The sequence below is a fragment of the Canis lupus genome, chromosome 15, assembly GCF_003254725.2.
Source record: "Canis lupus dingo isolate Sandy chromosome 15, ASM325472v2, whole genome shotgun sequence".
Lineage (NCBI taxonomy): Eukaryota > Metazoa > Chordata > Mammalia > Carnivora > Canidae > Canis > Canis lupus.
The window spans coordinates 44,785,263-44,811,449 of NC_064257.1; the positions used below are offsets into that span (position 1 = coordinate 44,785,263).

The following is a 26,187-nucleotide window of genomic DNA, read 5'->3' on the forward strand; positions in this document are numbered from 1 at the left end:
TTCTGGTTCTGCCACCTGGGTCATGTGACTCGGGTAAGCTGCTTATCACTTAGGAACCTCACTTTCCCTATATGGGGTGATTGTGAGAGTAATGTGAGCTGATGTGTGTAAAGAACTGTTGGGAAGTGACCTATACCAGGGTTGTCGTGAAGAAGTTTCTGATTCTTTCTGGCAGATAATGTGTAGTGGCCAAAGAAAGAATTTTAAGGTAGGTGAAGATGAGCTACACTCCCATAAGCTGGCTAGCAGGTTTGAATGAAAGCAAGCTGCCACATACCCAGGTATTTTTATTTATTTTTTATTTTTTAAAGATTTTATCTACTTATTCATGAGAGACACAGAGAGAGAAAGAGGCAGAGACACAGGTAGAGGGAGAAGCAGGCTCCATGCAGGGAGCCCAACGTGGGACTCGATCTGGGGTCTCTGGGATCGTGCCCTGGGCCAAAGGCAGGCGCCAAACCGCTCAGCCACCTAGGGATCTCCCTACCCAGGTATTTTTAACTGAACACATATCAGTAGTCACACACAAACACAGTTTAAACAACCTATCCTGTCCACTCAAAGTTCCAATTCTGACCTTTCAAGTGCTCTCACTAGCCCCTTGCACGCGGTCTCTCAAAGCACACACAGCAACATTCTAGAGCAGGATTCTGATTCTGACCCTTACAGTCAGCCTCAGGCAACCACAGGTCCTCCTCATAGCAACAGAGCACAAAACCATGCAGGGATGAGCCTCCAGCACAGCCCCGAGGATTTCATATTTGAGCCACCGGATTGACTAGATTCTTTGTAAAAAGTAGGAAGTAGCTCTAAAGTTTTCAGGCAGTCTACATATCAGTGAGAGTTAATTCATTACATTTATCATGCTAAGTAACAAGCCAGTAATTTCATCAATAAAAACCTATTTCAGAATGCATTATGCTGATTAGCAAAAATCTCTGGTTGAAAGATATAGATAACAAAAGCATTTGTTGGAGCTGCCTCTGGAGTATTTCCTTTCTGATGAAATAGTAGCTGAACACTTGGGTGAGAATTTTCCATTGGAGCAACTGGCCCTAACTAGTACATACATATGTGATGCCACACTATGAACACAAAGCTATTTTCAAGTAAATTACTTCATGTAACAAGCACATAGCACAGTATTTGCCTATTAAGTACCCAATTACTGTTAGCTGTTATCATTATTCCTACTACTATTGAAAACATGATGAATAGAGACACAATTAAAAAATAAATTAAAAAAGGTGTAGAAACTCTGTACTAAAAGCTGTATTAATAAAACCTAAATGCAGATGATCTCCTATAACCACAAATCAAGAATTGTTCTGGGTTTTAATTTAGCTTGGATTCCTACATGGTATCAGAAATTTGGGTTAAAGTTTAAATAAAAAAAGACAGTAGAAGCTAAAGCCTACATGGTAACTATCTGAGGAAGAGGATAAAATCTCACCAAGAAGGTATAAAGTAATAATTTTCAGACTTTGGATTATGACCCATTAATGAGTTGCACATCAATTTAATAGGATTTATCTACCACTTGTATAGAATATGGAATGTATCACATATGTATCACATATGGAATGTATATCACATAAAGTAAGAGTGCATATTATTTTGTAAACCTTTTACAACAGGCAATGCATCCTAGATCACACTATAAAATGTATTTCTAACTGCAGGTTGTAGTTAAATACATTTGACAATCTATGGCATAGGAACCATGAAGAAGGAGAAGCATGTGGGGTATCAGGGCACTAATCTTCCAGATGAACATCTCCTGGCATATCTTTGAGATTAATGGTACCTGAGGGTCAGGGTAATAAACCCAAAAACCAAAGAGGTTTTATTATCTTTAATTTCATACTTGCTGCCTAGGACCTGGGAACTTCCTAAATTTTTTTTATTATATAAGTCTAGATATGCTAGTAATGATTTTCAGACACCAAATTCAGAATCAAAAACTCAAAACAAAATAATTCACAAACCTCTGAGGAACCTAAGTGTATCACTTTGAGAACTTCATTTCTTTCTTTCTTTAAATGGATCAGAAAATGGTACAAAATGGCAGATACTCCCTCACTTTCATTTAGCATAGTACTAAAATCTACTGTCTATAATTTCAGTGGCATCTTTAAGAATCTATCAAATGGTCCCCAAAATGCCTTTCATTATGGAACCTTTACTCTAGCAGCAAACTGCAGGACAGAAATATATTTGTGGCTACTGCTTGAACACAACCATCTATTTTTTAGTCTCTACTCTGGATTTTTATTTCTACTTTAACAGTTTATTGTCATACACCACCATGTCTCTTAGTTTGCAAGAAAAGAGTGGAGACAGTGATGCCTCATGAAAGGCAGGGGCTGGCTCATTAAGACTCAGTTTAAATAGAATGTAGAATATAACTTTTTTTGAGGGGGGTATTATGTCTCTTGAAATCTTATTTATTTTTATTTTTTATTTAAATTTAATTTAGTTAATATATAGTCTATTACTAGTTTCATGGATAGAATTTAGTGATTCATCAGTTGCATGTAACATCCAGTGCTCATTACATCATGTGTCCTCCTAAAGCCCTTCACCTAGGTACCCCATCCTTCCATCTACCTCCCCTCCAGCAACTCTCAGTTTGTTTCCTATAGTTCAGAGTCTCTTATGGTTTGCCACCCCCTCTGTTTTACTCTGGTGATGGGAATGCAAACTGGTGCAATCACCTAGAAAACACTATGGAGTTTCCTCAAAAAGTTAAAAGTAAATTGCCCTATATCCCAGCAATTACACTAGTAGGTATTTATCCAAAGGATACAAATATAGTGATGTGAAGGGGCATCTGCACCCCAGTTTTTATGCAGCAATGCCCACAACAGCCAAACTGTGGGAAGAGCCCAGATGTCCATCGACAGATGAATGGACAGGATGTGGTATGTATATAAAGGAATATTAGTCAGCTATTGAAAAGAATGAAATCTTGCATTTGCAACGATGTGGAGGGAGCTAGAGGGTATAAGGCTGAGTGAAATAAGTCAGTCAGAGAAAGACAAATACCATATGATTTCACTCATATGTGGAACTTAAGAAACCAAACCGATGAGCACAGGGGAGGGAAGAATATAACTTACTGTTATTAAAGAAGGTGGAAGGAATGAGTACCAGTTTATGACTGGGCCATGTGGAAATATGTGCTTATGGGGACAATGATAGATACTGAGTATTTTATTTATTTATTTATTTATTTATGATAGTCACAGAGAGAGAGAGAGAGAGGCAGAGACACAGGCAGAGGGAGAAGCAGGCTCCATGCACCGGGAGCCTGATGTGGGATTCGATCCCAGGTCTCCAGGATCGCGCCCTGGGCCAAAGGCAGGCGCCAAACCACTGCGCCACCCAGGGATCCCCGATACTGAGTATTTTTAAACTATTTTATAATTAGCAATGTCATCAGACGTGATTTTCTTTTTTAAACAATAAAATACTCCAAACTCACACCAAGATCACACATTTACAGTATGTGGAATCAGTATAGCACCTTTTGATCTTCAAAGTGCTGTCATATCTTACTACCCAGTGCAGTTCTGGAAGTTGGGAGGCTGAGAATCTGGTCTCCATTAGTTATATGGTCTGGGGTAAGCCTGTAAAATTTTTCCATCTCTTTGTAAGCACTATAATTACTGACCTCCTAATAGTCAAGGTTTTCAGGTTACATGATTTACTCAGCTCAATGCTTTAAAAAGTGCTTCCCAGTCATGGGGCAGTTTAATTCTATACACCAAATAGAGTCACAGGTAAGTTTTAGGGGAAAAGAACAACAGAAACAGAAACTTCTGTATTTCAATCCCATCTCCTCTTGAGAAAAGAATGCGGATGTTATTAAGTGATCTCTTTAGCCCAAATGGCAAGTAGCCCTGTCACATTCTCAGATAGCTTCCAAGTAAAACTGAAAATAAGATCCTTTGCAGATTCTGTTTCTTTAACCTCTTTCAGAAGAAGCAAGAACTGTATTTCCTTCCCTATAGTATTATACCATCACTTACAGAATTGTTTGCGAACTCTTTTCTCTTTCATACATGGCAGGGAAACTGCTATCTTAAGGAATGGAAATATCAGTCATTGAGCACAGACTCACAGAAACTTGAGCCTGGGAGGAATGTCACATGCTGTCTTGTCCATCTTCTCACTTAACAGATGAGGAAGTTGAGGCCCACAGCAGTTACATGATTTGTTCCAGCTTTTGGTGAGAGAATTGGAACCTGAATCTGGGCTAAAATCAGGTATGTGTTCTTTTCACTCTTTCCAGAATCCCAGTGCCTTGCCAAAAAGTTATATTCTTTTTGCTTTAATAGAATGGTTGCTTAATAGTTTCTTGTCGCAGTTCAGCTGTGTGACTGCAACCCTGGACTCATAATGAAGTATAAACAATGTGGGGGAATACCTGCCTTGATTCACCTTTGTATGCAGTGTCTAGAAATGGTAAGACACTCAGTGGACTTGTAATAGTGTTGATCACAATACTCTAAAATTTAAATAGCATTCCTTCAATTCCGAAATGCTCTTAGAAATAAGAAATGACTGAGCGTCTCACAATCGACTGCCAATAGCTGACACGCTATGAGAGTACGTGCTTTCATTGTGCTATTTAAAAACATGAAAAACTAATATAAATATATACTTAAGGATCTCAAACATCCTGAAACATTTTCTTTCTTGGTGTTGTGAGAACTTTTTTTTTTTTTTTTTACATATACTGAAACTCTAGATAAGCAAAGTGATCTGAATACTCAAGAGAAAAAGATAAATAAAATAAAAGTAAAATACTAATTCCACAGAGTATCTTGGATCGAATTACTCTCTTGATGAGATCTATTGACTGACTGTGCACTGAGCCATTGTTAACCAGGCTACAAGCTGTTCTTCAATCTCTGCTATGTAAAATACCTTGTCATTATTATACAAATACTGGCATCAAACTCTCAGAGAAGAATTTAGGAGAGTTCGTGGCTTTCACGGCAACCCACAGCAAATGATGCCGTCTTGACAAAATATAAAATTACCTCCAACCCTGAGCTGAAACTATAGGAGAGCAGCAAACAAGCCCTGTAGTATTGTTTTAGATGAAGCACAGTGATAGCTCAGTGCTTCCTTCGGGCCTCCTCTTTCTTCCTGAACGAACTCCAGGGAATGGCATCATGTCAGGCTTTCCAGATGGATTATGTGAAGCCATAGCTCAATGTCATTTTCAATAGGAAGCCTCATAATTAAAGGTCAAATAGTCACTTCATCTGCAATCAATCAATAGAAAAAGTACTAATACGAAGAACTAATCAATCAATGGCAAATGCACTAATAAAAGCAATGAATCAAATTCAGCATCTGTGTAGAGGCAAGTACACTGAAGAGATTGAGACGGGGCAAAGGCAAGAACAATAAAATAAATTGGAAGTGTAGGTACAAGAGAATATTTAGAAGGATTCTTGAGCAAGAGTTTTTATCTTTAGTTCATTAGTTACCTGGGCACCACTCAGCCTGCAATGATTTATTCTTAAATACAAATACTGTATATAATAATGAATAGTATCTCCTAAGGCTTACTTAATGTATTCTATTGGAGGTGTCATATGCAGGTGCGTGCATGTGTTCTATGTGTATAAAAACAGTAGGAAAGATACTTTGATAGTGACCTCAAAAGGGGTAGATATAGTTTCTAAATGCCAAATAGATCTATTATAATTTACTGTATTTCACCTTTGTGTGAAATACAGAGGTGAGAGACAGTATAACGCTGAGTGATATTCTCTGAGATACATACCCCGCTTTCTGGAATATGATTTTTTTCACACTTAGTGGGATGTTTTTTCATTTCCATGCAGGTGAGAATTTCCCTTAAGATAGTTAGTGGACTGTCGCTCAGGCTACTGTCATAGCACATCCTCTGTACCAGTGATGTCCTCCTTACCGGAGGACCTAAGGATCTATTTCACAAGAGAACACTGCAAAAACAAAGTGTATAAGCAGACAAAAGTCAAATTGACTCAACCCTTTTTAGCAAAACAGCTACTTCTGACAGGTGTTCAGAGCACCTGTTTGCCTGAAAATTAGGTTTCAGAAAGCATTGGGAACAGAAGACTATAGCTTTGAGATTCAGAAAAATAAAAAAGACAAAAAAAAAAAAAAGATCTAATGGGTAGGCATTTTACTTATAGAATAGGGAAGATTACTGATCATGCCGCAGTATGCTTCTTGGGTCAGGCTCTTTGTTCAAAACAGCCAGCTCCGGCACAGAAGCACATGGTGGAGAGACAAAATGTCCATTTTGGTTTTCCTGACAAAAGCAAACCCCTAGGAGTGTATGGGGTTTAAAAGCCCGTTGGAGAAATGCAGGACTGTATCTGGTGTGGCCATGGCTCAGCATCTATTCTCAGGACATGGGCTCATATGATCTCTGGCTCTGGACATCTGAGGCATCTGGCAGCACTCGCCTCTGGACACCCTACCTTTGTAACAGCCCCTTACTTTTGAGGACACTTGGAACGTTAGACATCACCACGTGGGAAATAAAGTGCAAGATGATTTCTTTGAAGTCAAAAATTAAACCAGGCCTATTACATGAATATCTAGAGGATGAGGGGTCAGGGGACTGGAGCCCTGGAAATGGTAACATAGTTGTAACTAATAGAGCTAATGATAACTAATAACAACTACTACTTAAAAGACTGCTTCTGCTTAAAAGACTATGTGCTGTATGCTAGGAAGCACACCAACTCCTGCAGGTGGGCCACAGCAATCTACACCTGTGCAGTTGTTGCACACATTCTGTCCTGTACTGACTACCTGTTATGTACAAGTGCTGTGCTAGGTACTTAACACATTGTATCTTTAACCTTCATAAACTTTATAAAGTAAGTATTATTCTGCTCCATTTTACAGATGAAAAGCTAAGGTTCAGGGAGGTTAAGCAATTTGTCCAGAGTCACAAAGTTAGGATTGGAATGTGGCTTCCAAAGCTCTCTCAACTTCCATAGGATGATATTACAAAGAAAGCCTAACAAAAATACTGCAAGGTATAGACATTCAAAACAGTTAACCCTTGAACAACATGGGTTTGAACTACATGGGTCCACTAATACATGGATATTTTTTTCGATAAACACGGTACAGTACTGTAACTGTATGTTCTCTTCCTTATGCTTTTCTTAATCACGTTTTCTTTTCTCTAGACTACTTTATTATAAGAACACAGTATATAATATATATAATGTACAAAATATGGTTAATCGACTGTTATCAGTAAGGCTTCTCATCAACAGTAGGCTATTGATAGTTAAGTTTTTTGGGGAGTCAGAAGTTTTACATGGTTTTTTGACTATGCGGGGGGGGGGTTGGTTCCCCCAAAGCCCCCTACTCCTGCATTATTCAAGGGTCACCCGTCTATCATTCATTAAGATCAGCTGAAGCCCTACATAGCAAGTGCTCCTTAAAGAGTTTGTCCAATTTCGAAATCACTTTCCAAACTCGGCAAGATTGACAACAGATTCTATCAAACAAATATGCTTGCAGTCAGTAAAAATATTATGAAATGTCTTTGTTTTCTAGCTTACAAACTGAACTTCTTTAACATGGACAGAGCAATGTCATGATTTTCATTCTCTTAAGTGAGTCTCATGCCAAAATGTAATTTTTAATGCGAGTCTTTACCACAATGTGCCTACTACCTCAAGGAGTTTGTGAATGATGTATATTTCAGTAGCGTTCCTGACTACTTAATGACTTTTTTTTAAAGACCCTATTCATCTATTCATGAGAGACACAGAGAAAGGCAGAGACATAGGCAAAGGGAAAAGCAGGCTCCCTGCAGGGAGCCCGATGTGGGACTCGATCCCAGGACCCTGGGATCACGACCCGAGCTGAAGGCAGGTGCTCAACTGCTGAGCCACCCAAGTGCTACACTTAATGACTTTTAGTGACTAAAAGCATGGATTCAGGCACCTGGGCAGGTTACTGGGACAATGCCACTACCCTAGATAAAGCTTAGTAGAAAATAGCACTTTTCTTCTTGATGTAACTTTTGTCCATTAAATAAATACATATTTCACTTTGGGTGCTTGAATTAAAGATAACTACATTGTGTTTCTTTATAGAAATAACATTCTGAAATGAACTTTAAACTAATGTCAATATCAGATTAGAGTAACAGTATTTCTACCTTGCTCCAAACTTCCAAAAAGTAAGTTAACATTTTCCAGGGACAACTCTAGAACCTTCAAAGCCATGTTTTTGCCCATTCACTTTCTGAAGTTCCCCACCCTTCCCCATCCCTGTCACCCCCTCCTACAGCTTTTGATGTGAACCTTCCACACTGAAAACTTTTTATGAGAATCAAAAACATAATTACAATTTTTAAATTTTTTTTATTTATGATAGCCACACACACACACACACACACACACACACAGAGGCAGAGACATAGGCAGAGGGAAAAGCAGGCTCCATGCACCGGGAGCCCGACGTGGGATTCGATCCCGGGTCTCCAGATTCGTGCCCTGGGCCAAAGGCAGGCGCCAAACCGCTGCGCCACCCAGGGATCCCACATAATTACAAATTAAGTTAAATCCTACAGTATTAAATTTAGGCCTTCAAAAATTGGTTCAATCAAATAATGGCATTTCAAAGGAATGACTTATCCTCACCTTTCTTTTGGTTTTTATCTACAGAGTGGACAATACTCCATTCCACTTAATTTGAAGAGTTGCTTAAGTTTCAAAATCATAATATATAACTGTCTGAGGATAACATTAGGTTGATTTTTTAAAATTTTATTTATTTATTCATTAGAGACACACAGAGAGAGAGAGCAGAGACATAGGCAGAGAGAGAAGCAGGCTTCCTGTATGAAGCCCAATGTGGGACTTGATCCCAGGACCCTGGGATCACACCCTGAGCCAAAGGCAGGTGCTCAACCACTGAGCCACCCAGGCGTCCCTTAAGTTGATTTTTAACTTTCTGAGTCACTTACCCAGTGTGAGGGACTTGTGTGTAGAACAGAAAATGATAGCCACAGTGTCTGCTGGTGTGAAACCCGAGTTATTCCTAGGGGCAAAAAAAGTGTTTTACAAATACTTGTATAAAAATCCTACTTAACACATCCCAAATCAAATGAAGTAGGTAGTACCTACCTTCATGTTAATATCATTTTGATCAATCCTGGTGATACAAGTAATTCTTTTTTTTTTTATTTTTTTTTTATTAGTCACACAGAGAAAGAGAGAGAGAGGCAGAGACATAGGCAGAGGGAGAAGCAGGCTCCATGCACCGGGAGCCTGATGTGGGATTCGATCCCGGGTCTCCAGGATCGCGCCCTGGGCCAAAGGCAGGCGCTAAACCGCTGCGCTACCCAGGGATCCCGATACAAGTAATTCTATGCCCAAATGTAGAGAGGTGTCTGAATTTCTTTTTAGAAAATCATTCCTGAGTCATTTATCCATGAAGAGCAAGTCTTACAAATGTGTGGTGGACCCCACTTCTCCCCCCTTCCCCATCCCTCTTTCCTAACCTCTGGCAACCACCAAGCTGCTCAAAAACCTTTTTCAAGAAACAAAACAAAACAAAACAAAAAAAACCCTTTTTCATTTCAAAATGTTCTGTATATGGAATGATATGGTATGTAACCCTTTGGGATTGGCTTTTTTTACTCAGCATAATTCACTATACATTCATCTAAGTCATTGTGTATATCAATAATTTGTTCCTCTTATTGCTAAATAGTATCCCATGACATATATGTACCATAATTTGTTTAACCATTCACCTATGGAAGGACAGCTGGACTCTATCTAGTTATTGGTTATTAAAAATAAAGTTGCTCTAAAAAATATGTGGTGGAGGTCTCTGGAGATCACATACATAACCAGGCTGTGGTGTAGTGCTTTGTGAAAATCATGTAGTGGGGACCTCTGTTAGCAAAGTTACTAGGCCTATCACTTGACATTATTTCCAATGGCTGGGAAGTGTTAATGTATCTCCATAATAGTTTCCCTCAAGAAGCAGCATACCTTTCTGGCAGCAAACATGGTATGAAAAAAGATTTTTCATCATATGCTTTAGTAAAAAATATAAGTTCTCACTCCTTGAGCAGTTACTGTGTATCAGATCCTCCTCTAAGGTCTATACATTGGAAGACAACTATCCCATAAGGTAGGCGATACAATAACCCTACAGAGAGAGGAGAAAACTGAGTGACACCAAAGTTGTGTAGCTTTATCCAGGGCCCCAGAGCTAGAAAGTGACAGAGCCACAATTTAAATCAAGTTTGCTTACTCAGCCATTAGAAATGACAAATACCCACCATTTGCTTCAATGTGGATGGAACTGGAGGGTATTATGCTGAGTGAAGTAAGTCAATCGGAGAAGGACAAACATTATATGGTCTCATTCATTTGGGGAATATAAATAATAGTGAAAGGGAATAGAAGGGAAGGGAGAAGAAATGGGTAGGAAATATCAGAAAGGGAGACAGAACACGAAGACTCCTAACTCTGGGAAACGAACTAGGGGTGGTGGAAGGGGAGGAAGGCGGGGGGTAGGGGTGAATGGGTGATGGGCACTGAGGGGGGCACTTGATGGGATGAGCACTGGGTGTTATTCTGTATGTTGGCAAATTGAACACCAATAAAAAATAAATTTATTATTAAAAAATAAATAAATCAAGTCTGCCTTCTGTGCCTATACTATAGGCACAGAACTGCTATGTTCTGATTGTTATATTAAGCATTAATATACTAAACTCCATTAAATGTTATGGGGATCGGTACCGGTGAATTTCATATTCCGATTTTTCTATTTTGGGACAGGAAGACATAGAGAACCAGGAGCCAAAAGGATTAGAAATGTTATTGTGGTTAGTGTGCTTGTTATGTTAGAAACTGTTCCTTCCTGCAGAATCAGGATTTGAAGGTACAGTGAAACTATTTGTTCCCTGCCTTAATTTAGCAAATGGAAAATGCTCCAGAACCTGACTCTATATGTATATAGTTGCAGATATAACAATCTACCCAATTTTTAAGGATCTCTAATGAAAGTGATCCTACCACTTTCCTTAGTAACCTCATCCTCACATAAAACTTTCAATGGAAGAAAAATCTTCCCTAAATAGATCTACACATCCTGTTTTCTTTGTTATGTACTTACTGGAGGGGAGAAGGGCCTTCTTCTCCTATACCTCTTCCTCATCCCCTGTGTTAAGAGAATATGGAAATTTCCTTTGGTCTTCTCTCTCCTGAAAAGTCATGTGTTATCATGCTTCCTAACTAGTCTTACCTCCAGCTCTTTTTGGATAACTTCCTAAATTGAATTTTTTGGTGTCTCACCTCAGTTGAACATTCTCCATGGATATGTGACTTGAGGATAAGACTGCCTTACTGTTCCCACATTTTATTCTCATATTTATATTGTGATATTACATTTCTTTTTAAACATTGCACTATATGGCTGACATATTCCTTGATCCCTTTGTTCATTATATATAATGGTCACATATATGTGTGTGTGTGTGTATACACACACACACACACATAGAGAGATTGAGAGAGAGCGAGAGATTGAGAAAGAGAGAAAAAGAGGGGGTAGGAGGGTTATGGCACCAAAGAAAAGGATAACCTTTTTTTTTTTTTTAAGATTTTATTTTTTCAGAGAGGCACAGAGAGAGAGAGAGAGAGGCAGACGGAGAAGCAGGCTCCATGCAGGGAGCCCGACGTGGGACTCGATCCTGGGTCTCCAGGATCATGCCCTGGGCTGAAGGCATTGCTAAACTGCTGGGCCACTGGGGCTGCCAAAAGGATTATCTTGAGCTTGGCAGGGAATGGGGACAATGATGGAGCATACAGAGGACCCTCTTGAAGGAAATAACAATTGAGCTGGGCTTTAAAGGCCAGGTTTAGGTGTGGGTAGGTGTGTATTTCAGATAAAGGAGAGTGAGGCCAAAATCTGGGGTCCAGGGGGCAGTTGGCAAAGAGCAGCCTCTTCAGGCTGACTTGTGTGCAGGGATACTGGCTTGTGACCAGGAGTGTGGACTTGACAAGACGGGCTAAGGAGGTCAAGAGGAGTAAGCACACAGTGTGGTGTGAGACTGGTGATGATGAGGCTGGGCAGGAAGGAGAAAGTTGGAAGGGCCTGAAGAATCACAGTGAGGGCAGCGATGCTGGTAAGAGATATGAAGATAGAATCAAAAAAACTTGTTGGCTGTTGAATTCTGTGAAATATTCCCTCCAGCAGCTTAAGAGCACAGGCTTTGGGGAGCACAGACACCTGAATTTCAATCCAGACCATCCTTTTGCTTATATATAAAATGGGGATAATACTGCTGGCCTCTTAGGGGTCATTGTGAGGATACAATACCAACGTTTGTTAAGAATTGGCACATTGCAAGTTTTTAACATAAGCTAGCTGATATTATTGTTGCTGTTACTTTTAGAGAAGAGAAACAAGAAGCTTGGAATGCATAGGATTAAAAGGAGCACTAGGCTGTTAATGGAAATTGGGAAGGGAAGAGGTGGCCCAATGGGGTCTGGGGAGAAGGCCAAGGAGATGAGCGAGGAGAATCTGTATTAGTGAGAGAGTTCTATGTTTTCAAGAAATCTGGTAAAGAGAAGAAAAAGATCATGAATATCTGCAATCTGAACATGACCCTGCAGAGAGAGTAAAGGCCCAGTGGGTAGAAACAACTGCTGAAACCAGGTCCTTAGAAAGGCCCGAGAGCCCAGGCTGCAGGTTTAACCTGAGAGGGCTCATTTCCCAGTCGGTGAACTGGACACAAAAGAAGACAAGGTGAGTGAAAAATATAGAAATTTTAATGTAGGGAATGGGAAAGTAGAGGCAATTTATATCAGATATTTCACTTTCTTTGTAAAGCATAGACACTTCACTCATCCACAGAGTTTGGGGTAATAAAGAGGCCTGGATGTGTAAGTAATTAGGAGAGAGGCACATCAGGCACTAGGACTTCACAGTGAATAAACCCCTTCTATAGGAATGGCCACCCACTCGTGCTTGTAGAGCCTGTGGCATAACACACTGGCCTTGTTTGAGGCTATTCTCCAGCAATGCCTGTTGTGTCAGTGACACTATGAAGGCCTTTGTCATCTTTTGCTAGCCCTGTTTATAACCCAGTGTGGCTACCTCTGGATTATGCTGTTTGTTGTGTTTTTTTTTTTTTTTTTTTTTTTTTTTCTTTCCACGACAGTCCAGCAATACCCTTCTCCTTTAGTGAACTTTGTTCGGCTTGATATCTTGCTCTTTCCAGGTGGTAGTACACTTCTAGTGTGTCAAAGTCTCTCCAGCCCAGAAGGCTCTGATTTAATCTGGCATTGGCTGTCAGCCGTTAGAGCTGTACTTCCGGTGCAGCTAAGAAGGATATCTGCATGACCGGCTCCCCTGTCTGGAGGTAAGGAGGCTTCAGGTAAGGTGGCTGAGGCTAGGCCTGTGTGGGGAAGGTTCCAGCCCGATCTGAGTTGGAACACAGCCCTGCAGTTCTACTGCCACAGCGTCTGCTAGTGGGGAGGGAGGAGTATCAGCACATAAAAACGGCCCGTTTACGGTTAAAAACAATACTCTCCCTGCCTGAACACTATCTGGAGAGACACAGAACGGGTCTTGAGGAAAGCCAACAGAGCAAATGCTCACTGAAGCCTCCATTCATGAGGAGGAGAAGGATGGTGCTAGTGAGCCACCAGAGCAGGAAACAAGGAGCGTTTTCTAAGCCCTCTACTCCCGCTACTTCTTTCTTCCTGGAACTGCCTCAGAAGCTCCAGTGTGCTCCTGCTGCCTGCTTTCTCCAAAAAAGGGGAAGGTTAATAAACGGCGTCCCTAAAGTCAGACACCACTAGGAAGTAGGCTGCCTGGAACTGGAGACCAGCTTGCTTTCTGAGAAGGAAATTAAGAAAATAAAGACACCGACACCACCACCACCACCACCACCACACAGTTAGAGGAGCTATCTCGGTAGGTAACCCTCCTGCAGCCACGTTCCATCAAGGGGTGGCGCGATGGCAGAAAGTCATGCCAACACCCAGGAAAACGAAGCACCTTGTGCATTATGGTTAAGTGTAATGACTATAATTATTTTCAGTGATTAACGTCTCTATTGTGTTTGCTCATGCTCTTGAAAGGAAAGGAATCACATTACTATTTATTTTCTAACTCTATCTTATCTCTTTTTAATATTGATTTTCTTTTTATCCTGTTTTTATAATCCTTTTGATCACTTTGGCTTCCCTTGAGATGTTTATTTCCTTTTCTTCCCAACTGGTCTTTTTATGCTCTCTTACAAAGCTTTCAATCAGTGTTTCCCACATAATATTTATCTTGCCTTTCTCTGCAGTACTCACAAAGGAAAACATGTCAGAAGGTTTTACTAGTAGAATCACAGAATGTGGAACAGAAAGGTCCTCTGAGAGAGTTCCATCTAAGCCCACTGTTTACAGAGGAGGAAACTTCCACGTGAAATACTTTCCTATGTTAACCTCTGTACCTGTGTTTTGTCTTTACTTAATTTTAGGAGAAGACCTCATCTGTCATTAGCTGTGTGCCACTAAACAAGTTACCCAGAGCTCTGTGGCTTAGTTTCCTTGTGTCTGAAACGGTAAGACTTACCATTAATACTAATACCTGCCTTCCCTCCCTCCCATACCTCCTTCCCTCCCAGGGCTACAATGAGAGGCTGATTGAGACATCAGATTAAAAATGTACTGACAAGAGGATGAAAACATCTATACAGATATTCAAAATTTGTCTTCTTCTTTTTCCTTTCTCAATAGTTTCTTTTGTCACTCCAGTGATATTCGAGTTTCAATTACTCTAGTTATCAGTTTTCTAAACTGTCTTTTATGTATTTTTTTTAAAGACTCCCAATTACTGCTTTCTTTTTCTAGCCTTTTCAACCTTTTATGGTAAACTTGACAGTTTCTCAAGGTTGCAGACTATGGACAGGGTGCTATGGGCAGCTGACTCTTGGTCTGATGGATCGACTCTCATTTCCTAGCACCTGTGACAGTGTAACATCAAAGAGAATGTATTACAAAGCTAGAAATGCTAATTTCTTCTCTTCCATCATTAGTTTTTGAAATAATACAGATAAATTATTTTGGCATAATAAATATTTGAGAGTTGCTAATATTTATTGAGCACTTACTATATGCTAGGTGTTATGATGAGGGCTTTATGAGCATATTCAACTCATCAAATGACTCGATGAGGTAGGTCCTACTACTATCTCTATTTTATAAATGAGGAATGACAAAAGTCACAAAGTTATTAAATAGGATTGAAACTCTGTCTGACTCTAGAATTGGAATTTTTAACCTCTGTTGATAAATAAAAACACAAATAAAAACACAGAGTATTTAAATGTATTTTAAATACTCAAAGTAGTAATTCACATGCCTGACCCTAGATAGGTAACATGTCAGGTCAGTAAATCCAAGAAATGTTAACCAAGTAAGAGGAATGTTGTAGGCAAGTAGGATTTTCTAGTCTGGGTCTCTCTTGGTTTATGCTAAACTTCCATTGTCAGGGGTCAGTGGCATACTGTACCAAAAAAGAGAGACCGATTTTCATGCCTAAGATTTTTGTCTCTTGATATCTGGACTGGATTTAATAAATTGGCAAGAAAAAGATGAAAAACCACAGGCCAATTTCACTAATTTTAAGTAGAAAGAAACAAAGGGTATGAAGAGAAAATGAAACTCAACAGAGTATAAACCTATGTGTCTTAGTTCAGACTCTTGGTGTTTTTGACTAATTTATTTGTGTGAGTGAACTTGAAGAGTTAAATACTCTCTACAGATCTCCTAACCAAAACCAGCACTTACAAATTTAAAAAATAACTGAGGTCGTTTAGTGCAGCAGAACAAGTGTGGGCAAATGTCAAATGGAAATGGATTGTAATTCCACACATACTCTTTGCCATCTGTTATTAAACAACTAAAATCTGATTTTAGGCAAGCCATTAAACTGAACTACTCTAGGTATGGGTCCTCATCTAACAAAACAGCAACAAAAATGCATAGTATCATGGTTTCTACTGTCAGACTTTCATGAAAGAACATATGTGTAGTCTCTAGCATGGTGCCTGGCACCAAGCAGGGTTCAATAAATGTCAGTATCTTTTATTTCTCTAATAAAATCCTTAGGTACAATGAGGTCTCTCATAGTGAGAGGAAAAAAAAAAAGTGCAAAAATAAAAAAGTAAAATCTACCATCTTCTAAATTTTGTTCAATTGAAAAAATCCCCAATTTTCAATGTAATATTTTGGAGGTATGTAACCATTTTACCGAGGAGCGTGATTACAGCCACTCCCTATTTTGCTGTTTATCAAAGAATGTACACGTCTGACAGTCGGTTGAGCCAAGTTCAAAATGCAAGAGGACTTCATCGAAGGCAGAATAAAAGGGTCTTAAAAATCTCAAGGCCTTATGAAAATCTAGTCTACTCCATACTGAAAATTCTCAATTTTCATTTAACCAGTTGTGACACCACCTGGCCCCAGCACTCATTCAGCAATTTCAGCAGTGGCTATTCTGTGCTTTCAGGACATTTGCAGTCACTGACAGGATATCTGTCTCCTACCCAGTCTGATAGGCTAGGATCAGTGGGTCTGATTATTACTTCTGCCACAAGGACCAGTAAACAAACAGCTGGTGAAAGGCAAACATCTTTTCTAGGGCGACATAACAAATCATTTACAAAAAGAACTTTAAAATAGCTCCTACTCCTACACTATCCAATTAAATCACGTTTTCTCGGTGTCTTAATGGCTCCGGGCTTCACTTTTACTTTATAAATCACAACCACAAGCTAGGGAAAATGGTTCAAATTACACCAATCAATAAATTTCTATTGAGTGTTTACAATCAGCCTCATGCTATACCAAGTGCTGTAAGAGCCAAGTGCCCCACGCGAGGCCTAAGCCACCCATTGCTCTGCCGCTGTTTCAGATCTCAAAAACAACCCAGGTCCAGGGCGCCTGGGTGGCTCAGTCAGTTAAGTGTCTGACTTGATTTCAGCTCAGGTCATGATCTCAGGGTTGTGGGATCGAGCCCCACATCAGGTTCCATGCTATGCGTGCCGCCTGCTTAAGATTCTCTCTCTTCCTCTCCCCTCCCACTTTTTTTTTTTATTTTTATTTATTCATGATAGGCACACAGTGAGAGAGAGAGAGAGGCAGAGACACAGGCAGAGGGAGAAGCAGGCTCCATGCACCGGGAGCCTGACGTGGGATTCGATCCCGGATCTCCAGGATCGCGCCCTGGGCCAAAGGCAGGCGCCAAACCGCTGCGCCACCCAGGGATCCCTCCCCTCCCACTTTGCATGCACATGTGTACACTCTCTTTCCAAACAAAACAAAATAAAAACCTGGGCCTTTTACCTTGTGGCAACCCACTGCCATCACTTGGCAATCTGGTGTAAGCCTGTCTTTCCAGTTATTGTTATTTTTTAAAAATCTTTTTCTACTCGTATTGTCCCACCATGTCTATGTGTGTCCGTGTCCACATTTACATTATTGTTTTACCCTCTCCCCACCAAGAAGCTCCTCTCTGTCTCTCACTTTGCTGAATAATTAGCCCTTCTTTATAACTCACATCAGATCCCATCTCTTCCATTGAAGCCTTGCTCTACCACTCTCTTTGGAAGTGCTTTCTTCTTTGAATTGACTACAACTTGGCTCACTGTCCACAGGGAGGACACTTAGTTATCAGGCATATATCTAGTCTATAAAGTCACACAAGATCAGAATCATCTCTTCTTTGTGGTAATCACTGTGATGACTTCCTCATACTGAAGACTTAAGTACTATCTGCTGAACGGACAATACTGGTGGAAGAAGTTGCATTAGAGGTGAGCCTTTGAGAACAGGAAAGATGATGTAGGGCATGGAGGCTAATTTAATGAGGACAGCCTCAGTAAGGGACAGAAAGGAGAATGCATGACGTTCCTCTGGCGAACGGCAAAGATTTTACCTCGACTTGGAGTGTAGACAGCAGGAATGCTACTAGTGGTTCATATAGACCCCCAAAAGGAACTTTACTCTACAGGCACTGAAACCACCGAAGATCTCTGATAAGAGCTATTATCAGAACTCTGAGTTATTGGAAGCTATACGAAATGTAGTAGAGGAATTCATTTTAGAAATGAAGATACCTGTAAGATACCCACTGCAATAGTCTAGGGAGAAAAGAGGCAACAAGAGCCTGAATTAGGGAAGTGGCTTTGGGAGCACAGAATATATTACAGAGGTAGGACCAAGACATTTAAAAAATAATGATACAAATTATTCCAGTCTGAGTAACTCTGTGGATGGTGATCCCATTAACAATAATGAAATGAGAGAGAAAGTGGAAGTATTAGGGGAAAAATTTAATTCCATCTGAGACTGAGGTCTTGTTAAGACAGGTGGAGATATCTAAATGGTTAGTGATAAACAGTGCTGGAATTCAGGAAAAATACTGGAATGGAAGGTTGAGGCTTGAAAACCATCAGCAGGAAGCTGACAACTTGAGCCAGCAGAATGAAGGAGGCCACCTAAATATACATGATGTGAACAGATGACAAAGGGCCACAGAGAAACCCTCTGGAAACATCTACAACCTGAGGGTGGCTGGAGCAATATGGAATGGTCAGGAAACAGCAGAAACACTGGAACAGCACAGTAAAAGCCAAGTAAATAGCATTATTTGTTATTTAGAAAACTAAGAACCACAAGAGATACTGTATCACTTACCTTGTTGAAAAGAGGAAGGTTAAAACCATAAAACTCAGCTGAATAGAAAATACTAAAGAAAAAAAAAGATTGAATCCAAATTAGGGCTCTGAAAATATCTATAGTATATTTGCTGGTATGCTTAGCTTTATCTAAAACTTATAGGAACTCAAGTAGAAAAAACAAACATAACCTTGCTAAACTGATAGAATCATTGAAGTTAGCAGGACTCAAATTGTTCTTATGGAAGATATCCCCAGGCATAATCTACAATGTCTCCTACTCCACAAATCTAAAACCCTCCTTGATAACTCAGTTATTTAATTTGTTCAATTTAGAAAGAGTTGGTTTATGCTATGGGTATTTATAGCAAATAGCATAACTGTAGTAGCATGTAATATATATTGTGGAATAACTCATGCTGATTTTAATAACAAAAAATTCTTAGGTATTATAATTACAAAGTTGTCTTTGCAGAACATAAAGACTCCTAACTCTGGGAAACGAACTAGGGGTGGTGGAAGGGGAGAAGGGCGGGGGGTGGGGGTGAATGGGTGATGGGCACTGAGGGGGCACTTGACGGGATGAGCACTGGGTGTTATTCTGTATGTTGGTAAATTGAACACCAATAAAAAATAAATTTATTATAAAAAAAAGCATTACACAGGACAATCGTTAAATCTGTCTTTTGCTGTATCAGGTTATTGAAAATTTTCCTAATTTTATTATATAATGTCCTTACATAAGATCCTATATGAGAAATTACTTTTGTAATTGAAAATAAAGGGAAATTTTTATTTCCTTCTATCATAAAAAACAAAAACAAAAACAAAAAACAAAGTTGTCTTTGTATAAGGGATAAACAGAACAAAAGGCTGATTTTTGATCCTTGCAGTTACTTGCATTTCATAGTCTGCTGCTTCTTAAAATGAAATGATATTACCATGGGTATATTTTAATAGAAAAGATGATGTGAATATTCACATTTTAACTACTTCAGTCAGTCAATTATTATACTTAGAAAATAATAGTATCAAGTAAATAAATTCTACTTTTAACTCACAATAAAGGGTAAGATTAGCTCAAAGTTTTAGTAAAATAAATTGGCAAAAAAGTGCTCAATCTAACATTTGAATTTGACAGATCCCATGGCTTCTTTCATCTGGCATCAACTATTCTAAATCAAACATAAAAAACAAAGGACATTAAATCATAAATACGTAACTGATGTCTTCTTAAAGAACAGACACACAGATAAAGTCACTGAACATACAGAATATGAAGCTCAGTATTCCTTTCTGATCAAATTACCATTTGAAATGAATTTAGGGGACACAGATTGCTACACTTTGCTACTGAGGATACTGAGGGGAAAGAAAGAATATTTCACCTTCCAACTTACTTATGAACAGTATGAGAATAAGGCTGAATTTATCCAGGTCAATATTTGGGTTAGAGAACGTGTCACAGAAGGTTGTGTAGATGATCATGAGGAGAACACTGCTGCTGATAGCACCAAAAGGTGGTTTCTTTCTCTCAAGCCAATCCTTGATGTATCTTCGGACAATCTGAAATACAGAGATCAATAGGTTGCCTCTTTTTGACAATGTAGGGAGTTGAGTTGGGCATCGCAAAGCGATTCTGACAGCAGAAAGACATGAAGGAAAGAGAATAATTTGGATGATGGCCACAGTGGATTTCAAAGCTTCCCTACCACATCACTCTTCTTCTGGGGAATTTAACATTTGTAGTGCAACTTCCACTGGTGTCCATAATGAGAGTAGATTTTCAACTGCATTCAAATCTATCCTTAATCATGCCAAATGCTCTTTGCTAGCTGTCACTGAGACATGCCCATTAAGCCTCCCCAAAGTTTATCTCCTCTGCTGATCCTAATGGATGTATGTAATTATCACAGTCCCCTTTGCCTCAACAGACAATTCCAAGTGCAACTTTGGGAATCTTAAAAATCTGACATCTTCAAGAATTTCAAGACAGTAGATAATCGAAAGTGATCCATGGAACACATTAATATTTAAAATGCAAGCAATGCACCAGAAGTTTTTAATTAAATTATAACTCATGCTTGAAAAGCAAAAGTGCATGTGTTGTGGGAGTTTAAATAATTCAAACTCTGAATATCTAGAGTTTTTGTGAATCCAAAGACAAATGCCATTTGCATGCTTTTAGGATTCCAGAATTAACACTTAAAAATGAATAAACCTGTCCTAACTCTCCTACAAAAGGATGAGTGAATAAAGTTACACAGCGATCCTCTCTTATTTAAAAATAAAATCAGATATTTAAAATCAGGACAGGCTCAATATTGGTGATAACTTTTGCTTGGATATAAAAGTGAAACACTCTACTTAAAACCTTACATTTTTGAAAGAAGCTGAACAAGCCCTGTAATAAGCACTATGGTTGAGACATATTAAGTTTCGAGTCACTCATTATCCTGCATAATTGAACATGAGATTTCACAACAGGCTGAATTACCATGATCCATTAGCAATAATGAGGTCAGGGAACTTCTCCTGACAAGGCTGATGGGGTTCTGTCATCTTCTAGTCTGCGGCTGAAAAGGTTTAATTCGTAATGGAGCATACCTTCACAGATACTCAAGAACAAAGTAAACTATTCTCAGGAGAGCCTCTGAACAAATGGCTATTAGATCAACTTCAACCATTCTCAAGGACTCAGTAAGTGAAATACCAGAAAGCTGACCAGTTGGTACAAAGTATAGGAACCACATCTTGAAGGTTGGGTGGCCTGGGAATGAAAGAGAAACTGTTTTCTATATATGTAGATAAATAGTAGTTTAATTATTTTAAAAAAATAGATCTTGTAATTAAAATTACCATTGAATTTATTAAAAATTGTGTTTTTCTTTTTGTAGATGTGATCTCAAACCACAGTAATTTATCTAGTGTTCATTTCTTTCTTTAAAGGTTAAAATCTAGTCAGGTATAGGGATGCCTGGTTGGCTTAGTCGGTAGACTATGGGACTCTTGATCTCGTGGTTTTGAGTTCAAGCCCCATGTTGGGCATAGAGATTACTTTAAAAAACTGTAGTAAGTACAGAGAAGCAAGAGCAGTTCTGTCACACAGTGTAATTGGGCTGAAGCATGAGAACACAAACTTTGGATAATAATGTTTGAGGAACCTAGATGGCCCCACGTTCTAATATGTCACCATGGGGGTAACTGCTTACTAGAAGGTTACAGAGAGACTTAGTTTAAAAGATTATTTCATAATCTATTATGTTTGGTAGCATAAAACTAGTAGTTGCCCAGACTTAATACAACTCAACTCCTTTAGGAAATAAATGAAAATTACACAGTTACTGAAATTGATGCTGTCCTCCAGTCATGTTTTAATATACAATGATTAAAGACACAAACATCCTCTCCCGGCAATGGGTTATAGAATGTATGATCCCAATTCCCAAAGTAGAAGTGTCTTCTTCCACCACCACTGACCCCACTGACAAAATAAACAGATAAATATGAATGAGGTATAACTTGGAAGTCAAAGCCATTTTAAAATCCAAGACAAATCTCTAATCAATCAACTTTATAAGCTGCAATTTGACTATTCAATCTAATTACCTCTTTCTTCAATACAAAGTACTCAGAGTCTCATGGTATAGTAGGACTCTTTCAACATGGTAAGAAACATGAACTCCGAAGTCCTGCATCCTCTTAGTGAAAATGTCTTTTTTTCTAAACACATCAATGTGTTAATGCTGGATACTTAATCTCGATAAAGAAAACAACTAGAAAGTTGGAAATTGGACATACCCACAAGTGAAACAATAACCCTAGGGGAAAACAGATTGTCTTTCATTGTTTTTAGTCTTATAGTGATATTTGTCTGTGTTTTCTAAGCAAATCATTTTATAGCTTGCCAGGCTCCATAGAGCTTTTCTATCTTCTAAAATTAAATTCACAAAGTAGCTGCTTTTGCAACTGCATAGTGACAAAAGTGTTAAAATCTTTCATAAGCTACTGGGTGAAGTAGTGTTGATATGCCTTAAAGATATGCTTTGGATATAAACTTCAGGAACCTCATCTTCTCTTTATTCAGCCACTTACACTTTTGATACAATCATCCTCAATTTGTGAAGAATCCATGTCATTTAAAAATTCTCCAAATTTCTTTGCGTCGTAGAAACACTTAATAACTATGGGAAACAAGCTTTTGCTAGAGATAGCAACCCAACCTGATATAGACACCTCAGAAAAAAGTCAGGATGATTTTTTCATATTAAATAGTCTTCAGCCAAAGCTGAAAGGGGGGAAAAAGTCAGGATGAGGTGAGGAAAGGCATCTTGATAAGGTGGCCAGTTGTAGCTTTCTTCAGGATCTACTCTAATTCATTTGCACTCACAGAAACTTAGGCATTCACCATGAGATGACAAATCCTCATTGACTTGCTGTTCCCCGTGGAGAGGTGAGGAAAAACATCTTCCTCAGATGTCTCACTTTTGTCTCACTTTCTTCATTTTGATTTTCTTTATTTTAAATTAAACACCAGGAGGGCTTAAAGGGAAACTTAGACTTGAATCCCAGTACTTTTAATAAGCTGAGCCACATATCAATTACTGTATGACCTCCAAGCTGGAAACTTGAGAAAATATGTCTTAGGTGAGGAATGTTTATATGCTGAGATAACTGAGAAGTGTAATATCCATCGTTTTAGTTTTCTCCAATTTTTTTTCCAGGGCATTTTCTTGCTTTTTTCCCCTTCTACTCTGCCTTTATATTTATAAATTGATTTTTGAGTGGGGATATGTTATGGATAATTTTTCATATTAAGTCTGATTTTAAATTTTATTTTTCTTCATGGTGACTTTAGATGGTTTCTTTAAGCTTTATCCTCCATTCCACTGAATCCATATATTTTCATAAAGTGTTTGCTTTTCTTTAATAGTCAGTTGAAATATATAGCCAGGGATACAAAATCAAATCCACTGTATATAACATTTTTCTTTAAAAATATTTTTATTCACTGGGTGTTATACTATATGTTGGCAAATTGAATGTAAATAAAAATGTAAAATTTTTTTTTATCAAATACTGAATAGTTTCAAAATAATATCTAAAAAGTATAAACAGTAAAAAATATATGGATATGGTAAACATCCATCATCTACTTAAGTATTATTTAAATTGCCTCATGAGAGAAGTTGTGCAGATATTATCCTGCACAATTTACAGCTGAAAATGAAGGCACAGAGAGCCCAAACAACTTGCATAAAATGTTAAAAAGTCAATGAAGGGTGGTCGGGTTACGAATAGGAATAGGACCTCTGCCTCCTGAGGGAACAAGGGCATCATGGTTAAAGGTATGGACTTTGGAGCTTCTTTTTTTATAATCTTGGGCAAATCTTGGGCAAATCCTGTGCCTCATCTGTAAAATAGATCCAGTAGTAGTCATAGTGAGGATTAAGGTATTAAATAAACATAAAATGCTTTAGAACCAGAGCCTGTACATGGTGAAAAATGGGTATTCTTATTTCCAAGTCCTGATTCAGTGGTGTTTCTATCACAACACTGCATAATGCAACAGCTCCTTTCCTCTCAAAGTAATTCAAGTGAAGCAATGAAAATAGTTCATATTGAATATAATTTTATAAAAATTATAATTAGCAAAATTTTACTAGCATCAATAACATCTTCAGCTTCGGCTGAAGACTATTTAATATGAAAAGCCAACCTCAAAAATGTACAGAAAATGGGGCAGGCTGGGTGGCTAAGTGGTTTAGCACTGCCTTCAGCCCAGGGTGTGATCCCAGGTAGAGAGACCCAGGATCAAGTCCCACTTCAGGCTCCCTTCATGGACCCTGCTTCTCCCTCTGCCTGTGTCTCTGCCTCTCTCTCTCTCTGTGTCTCATGAATAAATAAATAAAAATCTTAAAAAAAATGTACAGAAAAAAAGTGGGGCTTAGCATGCTGTTTTGAAAAATGTTTTTCAAAGGTGGTAGAAGTTCTAGTTGATTAACATTCATTCATAAATCTCTCAATATAATGCATTAAATAAGTATTTGTCACAAGGATTTAGATGTATTGAAGGGTTTATCAGGAAAAAAGAAATATTACAATAACACATGTTTATTTCTAGAGCTGACAAAGGATGCAATCTCCCAACCATCTATGGAAAGACCAATCTTATCTCACACAGTCACAGCATCTTTGAGCTAGAAGATATTAAACTCCTTGTTCTACAAATGAGGCAAGTGAGGGCTAGAAGTTGTGCGTAAAGTCAGACAGTGGCAGAAATCAAACTAGATCCTGCATCACACTGTAGTCAGTCAATAATGAGTTCAACCAAACTGAAGTACTGTATGGGGAAAACACAGAAAATTAAAATAAAATTAACTCTCAGAAATATTAGTAAAAAATTAAGTGATGAAGTTTTATTATCACTACAAGATTAAGGAAAATGTTTTCAACTCTTCCTTCCTGGTCTTTTTCTTCTTCCTCTTGTTCCTATTTTTTATTTAAAAGGTAATGACAAAACCTCCTTTTAAAAGATACACATACAAATCTATAGAAAATTTATTTTCATAATGTGCCACCTCTAGGTACAATGGAGAGATGACACTACCTTGCCTGGGCGACTTCCTCTGAAGTAGTACATATGAGCACTTCTAATAAGGTCCTCAAAGATCACATCACAAAGTTTAGGTGAGTCAACTGATTATAAATGAATATGGAGATCAAGGAGCAGAAAAGGTCCCTGGTGTTGTAGGGCTTATATTCTAGTTTAAGAAGATAAACAGAAAGCAAAAACAACAAACAAATCGACAAGAGGTAGATCATGATCCATACTAAGTAGAGGTTTAAACTGGACGATATGACACCATGTGGCTATCTGACAGCCACTGGAGAAAGGGTCTTTCTGAGAAGGTGAAAGGTGCGGTGTTCTAAGCAGAAGGTGCAGAGGCTGCAAAGTTTTTTGTTTTTGTTTTTTAAATTTCATTTATTTATTCATGAGAGACACACACAGAGAAAGAGAGAGGCAGAGACACAGGCAGAGGGAGAAGCAGGCTCCATGCAGGGAGCCTGATGTGGGACTCGATTCCGGGTCTCCAGGACCACGACCTGGGCAGAAGGTGGTGCTAAACCGCTGAGCCACCTGGGATGCCCCTGCAAAGTTTTTAAGACAGGATCAAAGCTGGCATGTTTGAGAAAACAGAAGCAAAGTCAGTGAGACCCAAGTGTAAAGGGCAAGTGGGAGAGTATTAAGGTAAGTAAAAGAAACCTGATAACACAAGAGAGGGTGAAATAATCTTACAAGGAAGTACAGTAGGATTTCTAGGAAGTGTTAGGTGACAATTTAAATTTGGGGTCATAAATTTGAAACAACATGAGACCAATTATGTGTTCCTCTCTATTAAACCTGGAGATCTAGGTAAAATAGCTGCTGGGGGCGG

The 26,187-nt window shown here is 38.7% G+C and overlaps 1 protein-coding gene and 1 long non-coding RNA gene across 13 annotated transcripts in view; one reads left to right on the top strand and one right to left on the bottom strand.

Annotated features, from left to right (window-relative positions):
* The window catches only part of LOC112654873 (uncharacterized), a 68,763-nt gene that overhangs the window by 39,026 nt on the left and 3,550 nt on the right, over positions 1-26,187 (top strand). For 2 of the 5 annotated variants that reach the window (XR_004804915.2, XR_003133441.3), the window contains 4 exons: positions 4,186-4,271; positions 13,292-13,432; positions 14,546-14,629; positions 25,336-25,438. This is a non-coding gene — a long non-coding RNA (uncharacterized LOC112654873). Of the gene's footprint in view, positions 1-4,185; positions 4,272-13,291; positions 13,433-13,790; positions 13,990-14,545; positions 14,630-24,872; positions 24,985-25,335; positions 25,439-26,187 lie in introns of those variants that run through there. The other 3 variants (XR_007402313.1, XR_007402315.1, XR_007402314.1) reach the window with 3 other exon arrangements.
* Positions 1-26,187, bottom strand: part of SLC10A7 (solute carrier family 10 member 7) — a 242,850-nt gene that overhangs the window by 20,290 nt on the left and 196,373 nt on the right. For 4 of the 8 annotated variants that reach the window (XM_035698731.2, XM_049094161.1, XM_035698733.2 and 1 more), the window contains 3 exons: positions 20,149-20,314; positions 18,768-18,819; positions 9,011-9,084 (listed from right to left, as the gene is read on the bottom strand). In XM_035698731.2, the coding sequence (XP_035554624.1) occupies positions 9,011-9,084; positions 18,768-18,819; positions 20,149-20,314 (292 nt within the window). Of the gene's footprint in view, positions 1-9,010; positions 9,085-18,767; positions 18,820-20,148; positions 20,315-26,187 lie in introns of those variants that run through there. The other 4 variants (XR_004804912.2, XR_007402310.1, XM_035698737.2 and 1 more) reach the window with 3 other exon arrangements.